The sequence below is a fragment of the Microtus oregoni genome, unplaced genomic scaffold, assembly GCF_018167655.1.
Source record: "Microtus oregoni isolate MIOR12 unplaced genomic scaffold, Mior012 000014F_ref0000157, whole genome shotgun sequence".
In the NCBI taxonomy this organism is placed as follows: Eukaryota; Metazoa; Chordata; class Mammalia; order Rodentia; family Cricetidae; genus Microtus; species Microtus oregoni.
In genome coordinates, this window is record NW_024543073.1 from 37,563,211 (window position 1) to 37,577,242 (window position 14,032).

The following is a 14,032-nucleotide window of genomic DNA, read 5'->3' on the forward strand; positions in this document are numbered from 1 at the left end:
TGGAAGGCGCTACACATAGCACCAGAAAAGTGATGCAACCATTAACCTCACCTAGCTGCAAACTCAACGAGCTATAACAGTAACTCTCCTGGAAAAACGTGTCCACAGGTGCAATAATGACATGAACATCTTGAAAGTAACCAACTACTTTCCAGTTAAATTAAGACCTGCTCCATGAAATGATATCAACACCTGGTACCATTACTGCAGGCAAGAACGTGTGACTAGATAGTCATAGGTCTGAGGAAAGAACTGACTATTCTTATTCTGCTAAAAGGACACAGTATTAAAAATGACTCCTGGTGACTGATTGCTATATACATAGGTCAGTGAATTTCTCAACTCTCATTAGAGAAACTTCTTTTTGTAGTAGATGGCAATTAAAAACAGAGATTCACAAGTAGTAACAAGTAGAGAAAAAGAAACTGTGGAGTACTCATCCCTAATCGGGACATAAAAATCATGTCCTTCCCCACAAGGCTCCTGGGTGTTTGTCGGAGAAGGGGACAAAAAGATCGTAAGAGTCCAGAAATAGTGGATAACCAGAGGAAAAGTGTTTTCTGGACATGCTCTGGCAGTTGAATATGTGAACTCATAAATGATTGTGACAGTATGCACACCTGTGCAAGTTCAAGTTAAATAAAATTCCAACATATGGGGGTGACTGGGCACAAAGTCCTACCCAAGCTAAAGGTCTGTTGGCATTTGGTGGCTTCAGGGAGTAAAGGAGTCAGTTTTCTTTAAGGGTGTGATCCTGGGTAGGGCAACCACAATTTAGGACAGGCCTGACACCCTAGAGTATTTGCACAATAGAAATTGGACTTGGGGGACAGATATCAGAGGAGTTGAAAATTGGAGTGAATATGATCTAAACACATTGTGTGAAATTCTTAAAGGATTAATAAAAATAGTTTTTAAAAAGATTAGCCTGTGATGAGTACCCAAAAAGGGAGCCGAATGTGCTCATTCACCAAAAACTCTGCTAGGTGATCCATATGTTCTGAAACTAGAGAGGTCATTTCATTTCAGACATGTTATGGAATGAAACACAAGACTAAGATTTAGAAACAAGAGTTAGTTGGCTTCATCATGAACTCACATGAGTCATGTAACATCTCTGAACTACTTTGTATTTTTACTTGTAGTGTTTGGATAGTCATAATTTCACTGCCTTCCTTATCAAATGAATCATCAAGTAGGCCATGAGGAATAATTTAGGAATACTAAATGGCCAACGCAGGTAAAATCAGAATAGCATAGAAAAGATGTAAAACCCAGAGAAATACTCTAGATTCAAATGAGTCTCTCCAGGCATGGTGGCCTGGTAGTGCTGAGACAACTGGAGGAGGCAAAAGGGAAAATGTAGGGGGAAAAAAAGGAAGTTGAAGACTTTGCCAAAGAATAGTTGCCTGCTTAGGCCTAGGTTAGAGGCTTGTTCAGCTGAGGGCATAGAACCTGGCAGATAACCCAGATCTGCCACTGACCACATACACTCCTTAAGTGAGTTAAAAATAGTTGTCTCTTTCCCAAGACTCGTTGATTCTACCCATCAGAAGATTTACTTTGTTAAACTATTCCCCGGGATGTACCTGAGAAATCATAATAAATACAAAAGATCTGCAGACTGGCAAATCCTAGGGTGAGACGTACACTATGGTTTTGTCTTGGAATACCCTAAATATTGATTACTCCAACTCAGGAGTATTTATGTGCTTATTGATGAACAGCATACAGTCATTTTAAAACATTTTTATGTTGAGATTGAGCATTTTAGAATTTTGTACTTTAGGTTATATTTTACTAACTCTAAATAAACAAGAATAATAGATCATTGATGTCCAGGAAGGACTTCATATGCATAGGTCAAAGTCAATAGTATGCATGTGTGTTTGTGTGTGTGTGTGTGTGTGTGTGTGTGAGTATACACACTCATTATTCTGTAAAAAAATCAGTTATTCATAGCTAGAGTCCAAAGCAATTAAATTATCCATCTCAGCCAAACACCATGGATTAAACAGTAGGTTTTACTACGCATAGTTGTATTTCCAGCATTATGGAGGCTGAGACAGAAGGATCATGAGTTGAAGGCCAGCCTGAGCTACATAGCAAATAGAGCCTATCTCAGAAAAAAAAAATGAACTTAAGAAGGGAAATTATCCCAAAGGTTTGGTGAGCAAGATCAGATTCAGTTGTTTGTCCAAGACAGACCTTGCTTGAATGCATTTCTTAGGTAATTGTTGCCTTCTGAAATAACTAGTAATGGTTACGTTTTAGTAGCTTGCTACTTGGATGAGAGATGTAAGTATATAACTGAATTTCATATATGTTGCATTTAGTCAGCCATCTGGTAGAATCATTATTAGTTCCTTTTATAGGAGAGAAAGCTAAAGCCTGAAGAAGTGATGCAATTTAACCCACAGTGCTTAAAGAGTTGGTGTTTCCAGCCACTCTCTTGGAATCTGAACCAACTAATTTCACTCAGTAACTGATTTCAGCGTCAGTTGTCCTGGATACGGGGGTAACTGATTGGGCTGGGAGTCATAGTCTGCTTGTAAGCCAGACAAGACTTTAGTCTGAAGCTCTAAAGCTTAGCTTAGCATTGCAGGACACAATATTGGAGCCAAATTCATGGGCCATCTTTATTTCTGGGTTGAAGTTTATCACTTACCACCGTGAACACCTAAGTTTTTGGAGCAGGCAAATCCAGAACCATAATTTGAGTAGTAGTCTAGCCAATAACTTCATTTCTACATATGAAAGCCAAGTGAATAATAACATATGCAAATTCTAATTTTAAAACTGAGAAAAAACATTTTAAAATTAAAATAATTCACTTCATTTTGCAATAATTGAATAAACTTTCTTCTAAGTAAAACCCTAGCATTTCAGTCCTGACCCGCACCCTCTGCCATGGCTACTAATCTCTCCATTGTCCGTGACTGAACGCTCCAGGATCCTCTAAAGGAAAACAGCGAGCTTCCTCAACCAGTATACATGGACAAAGATTAAGGACTAAAATGACTTTTTTCTTTTCTCTGTTTGTAATTTGATGAAAATTGTACTCTCATCAAACTCATGAATTAACTCTAGAGTAGGGTTTGAAGTCCTTCTCCCTCGTTTAGACAAAGTGAATGAGCAATTAGAATCAAGGAAACCACTATAGACTCATAAATCCTAGAGACATAAGGACTGGAGGTGGGAGAGGGACCCCGCTGACATCACAGATCTCTCCTAGGTCACAATGCTCTTGAACTACCCTTGGAAAGATGCTTCAGGAGTGTGAGGAATGCAGTTTGGATGCAGTCAGGATGCCTTAGAATTTTGGCTTTTTAAGAAGGAACGCATATGTCTGTTCCCTTTGAAAGATAAAAAGCAAGTCAACAAAAATCCTAATAATATAGCGGGAAATCAGCTTTATGACTTCAGGTATTTACCATGGACAATGCCTCAAAAATTTACATTTCTCATATTTCCCTTACATTCCTTACTTTATATAAACAAAGTAAAAAAAAATTCAAAGACCCTCAGCTCTTCTCTTTGGGCACAATAGGATGTATCTCCAATATTTTAGGACATTTGACCTCAGTGACATTCCTGGATGCTTTTTAGAAGCACCTGTGGGGATATGTTCTGCTCACCAGCGGCAGATGTGGATCTGGCAGGGGCAGGACTTAGGGGGGAAGGGAAGAGGCACGTGTCAAGCACTTTGGAAGCTTCTCTAGACGTTTTGCCACCTTTACAGAAACTAGTTTCAATTTTTAAAATGCCATCAATGCAAAAATTTACTTGCCGTAGTTCCTGATTGGATTCTACATTCTGGTTGCTTAGATACAGATGTAAACAAAAGTGCCTCCTTGCCTGCAGAAGAACAGCCAGAGCCACCTGATGGCCCCCTTCCTGGCTCCGCCAGAGACCAAGAGAAGAAAGCAAGTACTTTGAAACATTTGTACTAAGAATGGGGTAGTTGGTTCCGCTCCTCTGAAGCTCGGGGTTGTGCACAGTTTGGAGGAATCCCAGAAGCATAGCTTTCCTTTGTGTTTGCTTGATTCTCGTTTGCTCTGTCTTGATAAAGTGGCTGAGCACAGCAAGGCTGCCTTGAAAACAGATGATCTCAGCTTGTAAATATATTAATGGGATTGATTTTAATATGGGGCTAAATTTTTAAATTTAATGATCATTGATTTTGATAAAGATTCTTTAAGAAAAAGAATAGTTATATACAAGGTTCCTTTTTCAGTACTTCTCATATTTTCCATTAATGACAGAGGCCATACAGAGCAAGTTGTGCTTTTGGATTTGGTGGTTCTAAAAACATCTGAGCAGTGTATACAGTCTCTTCTTAGAAAACAGGTACCAGAAAGTCAAAATGACCTCAAGCACTGGCTTTGAGTTTCTCTTTAGTTTGGTGATTGTTTAACCTCAATTTCCTCTTATATAACATAAGCCTAGTTCGACCTTCTTTTTGCCATGGGGTTCTGATGAACTACTTAAATAAAGCATTAGCAAGCAAAACAAACTTAGTGTGTAATGCAGTTATTATCACATGACCCATTACTTCTCAATCCTCAAGTTCTTTATATAAAATGAGTCATCTTAAATTAGTCATTTAAAGGAACTTTTGTCATATATGATGAAGAAACAATGATACTAATCTAATAGAGATATTAGAAAAATGAAATTATAATATATATGAATATATATTCTATAGTATAAGAATTATCATATTTTAAAATGTTTGTGTGAGCAGATGAAAACTGACACATGTGAAAAATCCCATAATAATAATTTGTGAAGTAATTTTTACATATAATCCCATCTTAGCTTCTAAGTATATCCCCAAGGTAGAAGGGGTGAGAATACCCTAGTAATTCATTCTCTGTGGACACATTCATTCCACAAATGTTTGCACAGCATGAATAGTTGACAAATGCATAAGGTAAATACCAGCCAGTTGATAAGGAAGTACTAAGCCCAGACGTTCGATGAAGAGGTGAAAAGACACTATCTGGCCTGAAGTATTAAGTTCAGGACCCACAGCTTTTGCAGTAGGAAAGCATAGTGAGAAGCGGTGTTAGGCCAACAACTGTTCAGGTCCTCTGGGGATAGAAGATGGTATCCAGAACACAAACACATGAGTATCCAGTGAGGCTTCTCTCGGGCAGCGGTTCTCAGCCTTCCCAACGCTGCGACCTCTTAACACGGTTCCCCATGTTGTAGGGATCCCCAGTCATAAAATTATTTCATTACTACTTCATAACTGTAATTTTGCTACTGTTATGAATTGTAATACAAATACCTAACATGCAGGATATCTGATAAGGAACCCGAAGGATTTGAGACCCACAAGTTGAGAACCAATGCTGAAGGGTAAGCCTAGGTATATCCAACCTTTTGCCGACTCTACTCCACAATATGCCCAGGGCCAATGCACTCTCCCAAAAGTTCACTGCCCTCATCCTGACCAGTTGGGAGCCTGTTTTGACAGCCTCTTGCCAGCTAAACTGGGTCAAGCCAGCATGGCCAGTGTCAACTTCCTGGATAATAGAGTTGCTTGGTTTTCAAATTTTGTTCAGAGGAGATGTAGTTGCAGGTGAGTGTCTTGGCCCTTAGAATTTTAATGGAATCAACTATTTCTTGGTTGATTCCATTAAAACTTCTTTAAAAACTAATTTCTGAACAAAAATTTTAGTGTTTAATCCCATTGTTTTAATTGGGGTTTCCACTGCTGTGAAGAGGCATCACAGTCACAGTAACTCTGACAAAGGCAATCATTTGATTGGGTCTAGCTTAGAGTTGCAGAGCTTTAGCCCATTATCAACAAGGTGGGACATGGCGGCAGGCAGACACAGTATTGGAGAAAGAGCTGGTTGCTCTACATCTTAATCCACAGGCAGCAGGAGTCTGTGTCCACACTGGCTGTATCTTGAGCATGAGACCTCAAATCCCTCCCCTACAGTGACACACTTCCTCCAAAAAGGCCACACCTGCTAATAGTGCCTGTCTCTAAGGAAGCCATTTTCTTTCAAACCGCCACACCCATCACTCTACTATGCAGTGATATAACCCCCCGCAAAAAAATCCTACAAATATATCTTGTTCAATGTGTTAACTTGGAATAAAAGTTACATTCCCTCCCTTGAATCCAATTCAGAGATTGGCTATGAAAATTAGAATAAAACTTGCTTTGTTTTTAAGCTTTTAAAAAGACTTTGGTTGTCTTCAGTATATGGAAATAGTGAATGTATTTCGCACCTTTTGTCTCATAGGAATGTTACCAAATTATCAACCTTTATGGAAAAAGCACCTTCTAGAAGTAGCAAAATAGTGAATTTAAGTGTTCATACAGCTAACTTGTTGCATGCTACTAAATTAACATACAGCTGTTCTGTGCTTTTATTTCTCATCTGTAATCTGACATCTAGGGTTTTTTAGAATATAAAAGTACTTGGATTGGCTAGCTTTCTAGTTTGGGGCTGTTTTGAAAATAGCTGGTTCCCCTAGGAAATGACTCTGTCAGGAATTAATCGCTGTCACTGGACTTCATTCAAAACTCAGCCAATAATCATTGGGGTTTCCATTTAGAAGCTTTCATCTTGGACTGATGTATGGCTCTAACTTCTAAAAAGCTTCTCCTGATGTGTTACTAAACCCATGAAACAAGGTCTTTAGGAGTGTCCCAGGGCTTAACTTCAGTCTTAGTCACCAACAACATAAACGGCATACGTACGGTGCTATATATTTTGTTTAAAATAAAAGCATTGATTTAAGTACAAGGTGGATAAAGAGTAGGCCACCTAAGCGTCACATGATGCATTTTGAATCTCTCACTTCTGTTTTAGGTGAGATTATCTCCAGCCAGAATGTCAACCAAGAACTCTACAGATCTAGTGGAATATGTTGACAAGTAAGTATAAAAACTAATGGTTCTAACGTTTTACTGCATTCTACGGCTCAGTAGCGATTAGAGTGGCTGAATGAATAGTTCTCTGTTTCCACCTCAAGCCTCATTTTCTCTAGATAGATGTTACTGCCTTCTCTTTAGGCAACTTCAATAAATTCCTGTAGATTTGTGGTGAAAATAATACAACTGGGGCAAGAGTTAACACATAATACAACATAATATATAGATAACTATAACTTTAAAATTAAACCAAGTAGGTCTGTTGACATTATCATAAAAACCCAGGGAAACTTGAGACACATTAATAATCAGAAAAAAATTTGACTTTGTGAAAAACCAAATTCCTCTACATTTCTACACTTACAGTGCTGTATTTGGAGTCCATTCGGGGTGGTCCACAGGTATGGGATTTTGGTATCACAGCTCTGGTAATTAGAGCACAGTATTGGTAGATTTATATTGCACAAAGATCCCAGAACTCTAGTTTTTAAGGGTGGGTTTGGGATGTGATGCATATGTTTGGAGCTGTCTTCTGCTCAGCACACAAAAGGGATGTTATCTGCACTCCTATTAATAACTTCAAAGCAGTTGGGATTTGGTCTTAGTCCTTCCTGTTGCTGTCAAACCTGCATTTGGGGAATTTAGTTCTTTCTTTTCAATTGCAAAACAAGAAGGTTAGACTAGAAGTTCCTGGTGTCTTCTACAGCTTTAAAAATCATTCTGATTCTATAATACACATCCTAACCACAGAAAATATGCAACCAAACAAATGAGTCAATGTGAAGAAAAACCATAAAGAGTAGGCTCATTTTGAAAGTAATCTTTGACAATGAAAATGATGACATTTTAAATTCTGCCTTTTATTGCAATAGTTATAGCTAAGAATTTCCCTGTCCTCAGCCAAATGAATTTGTTATGTCAGCAATCACTTCTTCTCGTGCTTTCCTTCTACAATTGCTTACATGGGTTTGGATTACAATTTACAGGAGCAGGGGAGGATCAAATCATGAGAAATGATTTTTCATTTAAAACTACCATTTACTGACTGAGCTGTTTAGCCCAGTTGGGCAGCAGTGGCGCACGCCTTTAATCCCAGCACTCAGGAGGCAGAGACAGGTGGATTTCTATGAGTTCTAAGCCAGCCTAGTCTAAAAAGTCAGTTCCAGGACAGGCTCCAAAGATTCAGAGAAACCCTGTCTCAAGAAACTAAATAAATAAATTGAAAATAAAAATGTACTACTTAGAGAAATAATTTTTCCTGAGTTAGGAACAATGAATGTAGACTGCCCAATACTGATGATGAAGGACATATTAATTAACTTTAAGCATCTTAGGAGAAGGGAGAAATGTTTCCACCTGTCTGCACAGGACAAATAGAAATTAGAAATCATTTCTCTGACCTATTAAAAAAATTCCAGTTTGGAGCCAGAATGATCTACATTCCAGAGGACAAAAGAATAAATTCCTAAAGAAAGATAATGAACCTTAAAGTTTAGAACACTACCTTGGATTTCAGCCCAATAAAAAGTGAGCTACATTGTTTATGTATTATTTTATACGCATATGTGTGTGGACATGTGTGCACACCTGAGGACAACCCTTGGGAGCTGGTTCTGCCCTTGCCTGTGTGAGTCAGGCCGTCAGGCTTGACAGCAAGCACTTTGTTTGCTCAGCTATCTCATGCAGTTGGATTTCAGCACAACGAAGTGAAGACAAAGATTGACAGGCTCCAGGATCCATTTCTCCCTCAGTTACACCCAAATTCCATCTCCCAAGGCCTAAGCATAGTGTCATTTTATTCACCGTTCAAGATGCTTAGATATACTGTGCTATTCACTTTGGTTCTCTCAGGTTGCAGCCCCAAAATGCAGGAGCTCTGTGCTAAGTATTTTCTTTCTTGGCCAACAAACCTCTCCGCAGACACAAAAATCCCAATCAAACCAAATCAAAAGATGCCCATGTTTAATAGATGACAATACTTCTGGGTGGACCTAGGAAAACATGGAGAGCAGAAGAGAGAGAAGGAAAGATCATGGGTAACCTGGAGAGCACGTGTTCATTCTCTCTCTGAGGGGCAGTTTAAATACCCTGTAGGAGTGGTCTTGACCTTCCCTGGGGAGGGCTCACCATTTGGCAGGCTTTCTTGAACTCCTGAGGAGGGTCAACATTTGGTGGGCTTTCTTGGAGATGGAGTTTGGACTGAGGCAACTTCCAGGGGAGGGAGCTTATGCCAGGAGCTAGGTGAAGCCCCCAGCTAAATATTCCAGATTTTTTTTTATCAAGGGATGCCAGGGAGCTGAGGTGTTGCTTCCAACCAAACATTCCCAACTTTCTTTGGATAAGGAGCACCATCTCAAGTCTGGCTACTTTCTGCAGGCATGGGGAGAAGTAAGAGAGGGGAGAGCTGGGAGTTGGTTGCTCATGCTCAGTGAGTGGTGTGGCTGGAGCAGCATCTGGTTTACTGTCATCCTGGTGTCCTCTGGCAGCTGTTTCTTAAGAGAGATGAGACGGCAGATGACTAAGAGAAAAAATTATTGTTATTATTGGACCTATGAATGGGGCTAGCCATGGGAAGCCACTAACTGCTAGAAAGAATGGGACAGAGAAGTGCCCTGGTTGTACAGATGAGGCTCGGGTGTATAAGTGGAACACAATAGCAGATACAACTAGATTTTAGTTGGTAGGTGTCCTTCATCCAGGAGAGTTGGTACCAATGGTGAAGTGCCAGGAGCTGGTGCAGGTGTAGGTGTTGTCTGGAGAGAACTTTGTAAGTTGTCCTCCCAGACAGCAGGGGTGCCCTGTAAATTAGGCTTGAAAATGGGTGGAGTTAAATAGGCTCTGGAGACTGTTAGTTTTTACCAGACCTGATTTTTGATACAGCAGCAGAACTTTTTCCCAGGAATCTATAGGTATCTGTAAGACAACTGGAACAGATTTACATCTTGGTGTCATAGCAAAGGGCTATTGCTTTAGGTTAAAAGGTATGAACATTTTAGAAAACAATTAAAGGGAACTGGGAACTCTGGATCTTTTAAGAAACATCTGAAACCTGTTAGTCCTGGACTATGAAGCCTGTTAAAGAGGCACACCCACCTGTATTTTAGCAGAAAACTTAAGTACCTTAAGTCATCAAATGCCATTAGACAGATCTATGGGGGATAAATGAGCAGAAATAAGACAGCTTGTTTAACTACACAGGCAATCCCACGTCTCTCCGTAATCTTTGGTGAACACCAGACTTAGAAAGCAATGCTTGCCATTATCTACTGAGTACAAGAGGCCCAAAGATTTTTCTGTGTGTGTGGAGGGGGGAGATTTAGTCTACTTGTCTTGGCAGGGTGAGAAGATCGATTCCCTAGGTGTAGCATCCAGGAAGCTGAAGAGGTGGAAGGCCGCTTTTTGCTGTGTGGGTGGCTTTGCCATACCCAAAGGCAAGGCTCGAGACAGAAGGTCTTTTGTAACCATGCATCTTCTTGGAGGAGCTATAGGATGCTGCAGGAGCTGGAGTGTCTCAGTGTTAGAAGCTCTTTTGTTAAATGCCATACTCTCAGACCTGTGAAGGCACTTGAGAATTGGGTACCATTAAGTGTTATATTTAAACTAGACATAGAAGTTAAATTTAGACATCTGTTTTATCCAATTAGTTACAGCTTACCAATGCTAGTAAGTGTAAGAAGATTAAAAGACATATTTTAATAAGTCAAGGAATGCAAGCGCAGCACACATGGGTACTCTTGCGCAAAATGGTGGTGAGGTCAAAATGGAGGTTACCCACGTTTGTATTTTTCCAGAGCTGTTGTAATCTGGAGTTATAAGTTTTACAGATCTCAAAACATGCACACATACACACAGACATAAAACAAGCAGACTGTAGCCACATTATTTTAACAGACAGACAAATAAAACCCTTTTAGGGACCTGTGTCAGCTGACCAACTTAAAACTCCTAGTGTAGGCAGGCAGCAGAAGCCAGAGAAGCACAGAGGTGGACCCATCAAGGGCCGGATTAGCAGATGCTGAGAGGGAACAGAAACAAAGGACAGAATAGCTATGCAGTTTTAGAGTGGAGGGACGGGGGGGGGGGGGGGGGGGGGGGGAACGATCCAGATCCATTGTAGAGAATGAACAGCTAGAAAAAGCCGGGAGGGGAGTGGGAAATGGAAGTGGGGGCGGGAGCACACATCTAGAAACCATGGGCTTTTGGAGCCTTGTTTGTTTTTATGTGAGATGTTAGCCCCAATTTAAAAGGATTTTTGTAAAAGGCAGCCAAAGGACATTTGGAGATCTGGCTTTGAATCACAAGAGCCCATTTAGAAGTCTATGCCAAATCTTGGGACTCAAGCCTGTCACAATGTGTCTACTGGGATAGGGCTCTTGAGTCAGAAACGGGGTGTGAGAGATGAATGGAAGATGTCTCTACCCACTCAGTCCCACCTCAACCAGACCTGCCTCACCGCTTGTGTTGGACACCTGGCAAAACCGTAACTCCAACAGGACAGCCAAAGATTGACAAACATAAACAAATACAAATGGGCCCCTGGGCCCTAGCGGCATGTACTAAAGAAAGGAAACTCACAGAGATGAAGCCACTCTTAGCCCTTAGGCAGAGAGCACATGTGAGAAGGACATTTTTCCAACACATGGCCCTGGGACAATGGAATAAGAAGGCCCTCGCCCTGCCATGGGACCTCCAAATGTTAAATATTTTCTTTCTTGGTCAACAAACCTTTCAGCCAATGCAAATAATCCTAATCAAACCAAATTAAAAGACTCCCATGTTTAATAGATGACAACTCCTGGGTGGCCCAGGAAAACATGGGAGACAAGAATAACCTGGAGACCCTGGGTTCATTGTCTGGGGGGGGCAGTTTAAATAGCCTGTGGGAGTGGTCTTGACCTTCCATGGGAAGGGGTTACCACTAGGCAGGCTTTCTTGACCCTCCCTGGGGAGGGGTCACCATTTGGCAGACTTTCCCGGAGGTGGAGTTTGGACTGGGGCAACTCCCAGGGGAGGGAGCTTATGCCAGGAGCTGGGTGAAGGCCCCAGATAAATACTCTGCAGCTGTGCTTTTTAGTAACCCAGCAGTAGTCAAGCATGCTCTATTGAACAACAACTTTTGATGAACTGTAGCTGACAGTTATAATGGAGAATAAGGCAGGTTGACGGGGGACTGACTTGTGTGAGCTGTACTTTCAGAAGGGCTTATGGGGTGCTGACTAGCAGAAAAACAACATGACATCCAGACATTGCCACTATTACTGCAGAAATTTCAGTTGACATATTTAATAAAAAGATGAACATTTTTTTCTTTAAATAACTAAATCACCAATTGGCAACAGTGTACTGGAAGGCAAAGGAGGCACTTAGGCAAGAGAAGTTTGTTAAACACTCGTTAAACCACCTGAGTAGACATTACTCAGCTTCAAGGATTCATCCTCACAAGCATATATCAATATTTCCAAGGGTAATATTCAGAAAAAGTAATACTAAGACCCTAAAGCAAACCTGAGTAACAAAAGAGATCATGCTATCCTACAGATGAGTTTAGCTTAGAGATATGCATACTGAAGAGGTTGGGACTGACTGTGTTCACGGAACCTTTGCTGGCCTTTCGCTTTGGAATAAGACACACACATTATCAATATTTATTAAATGTTAGGTCATAGTAAATGATCCATAAGCAAGGCAGCATAACTATTGCTAGTTTCTATAGAACAATGGAGTCCTGGAATTCCATCGTGAACTCTCGAGTCCACAGCAGGCTGTGACTGAGGAAGAAAGCCCCTCTTCACTTCTCTGGTTAAGTTCTGCCTTCTGTAAGAAGGTGGGGCTTCATATGATCAGCGATGAGTTCCTGAGGCTTCTCAATTCTGCCCATGATTTTTCGTCCACATCTTCTGATGTAATAGAGTGGGTGGTTAAGGTTTTAGAGCACTCACTGTCCTCTCGCAGGATTTAATTGTGAATGGAAAACAAATTGTACTGGTGAATCTCTTATGTTTATTTAACTGGCTTTTCTGAAAGGGGAGAATGTTTTTCTGACCTTGGAATCAAATAGCTTCCCCAGGTCCCTTCTAATCCTTTTGAAGTGGTTATCACTCACTCATGAATTTATGGAGCACCCAGTACGTACGAGCACTGGGCTAGGCACTGCAAAGTCACCAGTGAAAAAATAAGACAAAGATTTTCACCTCAGCTACCTTCCATTCCAGAGAAGGGAGAGGTGCAAAATATCTTAGTAAGCCTGTCAGAATAATTCTCACTACCAGGTTGTAGCATGGACAAAGTTTGTCCATCAGGAATTCAGAGGACATGGACCTGTGCAAAGACAAAGCTTGTCCATCAGGAATTCAGAGGGCATGAGGACAGTTGGAGAAAGAAGAAGTATAAGCAAATTTCTAAGACATCAGATAGATTGAATCTCTAGTCTGTCTTGCCTAAGGGGAAAACTCTAAGTTTCCTGAATTAAAAGGGGGCCTAAGAGGCCAAGTTGTTTCACACCGAGCAATAGCCAGGCCAGCTTGCAGTCACTGCACATCTCAGCATCCTTCGTGGGTACATTTTGGGCAGACAGGTCTCACTGCTAGTCAAATGGAACATAAGACTGAGATAGATAAAACTTTCAGTGTATCAAATGGATGAGACAACAAAGGATTATGAAAGTCTTCTTGTGAAAATGTGGCATTCAGGGTCTGAGAATAGCCATTGCCAGGTCTTAGATCAGTGACAGGCGTTCTTTTATGGCGTGCTTCACTATTGGCTACTGAGTGATGGAGACATATCCCACATCAAGACACATAAGAATGGAAGGTGAGGCTCTGCAGCTAAGCTCTGGATGAGGCAGTTCAGACTGGGCTGTCACCAACCACAAAAGTCTTTGGTTTTTTGTTAATCTGCCCACATTACCTTTGCCCATTGTGGGAAAGCTGCTGGGGATGAGTTGGCACCTTGTGCTACTCACAAAAACCCCAAAATCAACCAGAGCACAGATGCCCAGGAGAAACACAGTCATCTCTACCTCAGAAGGGTCTAAGAAATGACTAATGAAAGACCCGCTGGAACATGGGCACAGTCAGACTCAGTTCTCTGGAGGGAGATAGTGGGGCTTCAGCAAGAAGAGAACCAAGCAGA

General features: G+C 40.9%; 1 protein-coding gene across 1 annotated transcript in view; it reads left to right on the plus strand.

The window, feature by feature from the left end:
* The first annotated feature begins 3,416 nt into the window (after positions 1–3,416).
* Positions 3,417–14,032, plus strand: part of Fam81b (family with sequence similarity 81 member B) — a 77,317-nt gene continuing 66,701 nt past the window's right edge. Inside the window, exons 1-3 of the mRNA XM_041663183.1 lie at positions 3,417–3,426; positions 3,829–3,926; positions 6,840–6,904. Coding sequence (XP_041519117.1) covers positions 3,417–3,426; positions 3,829–3,926; positions 6,840–6,904 — 173 coding nt within the window. The remainder of the gene's footprint in view (positions 3,427–3,828; positions 3,927–6,839; positions 6,905–14,032) is intronic.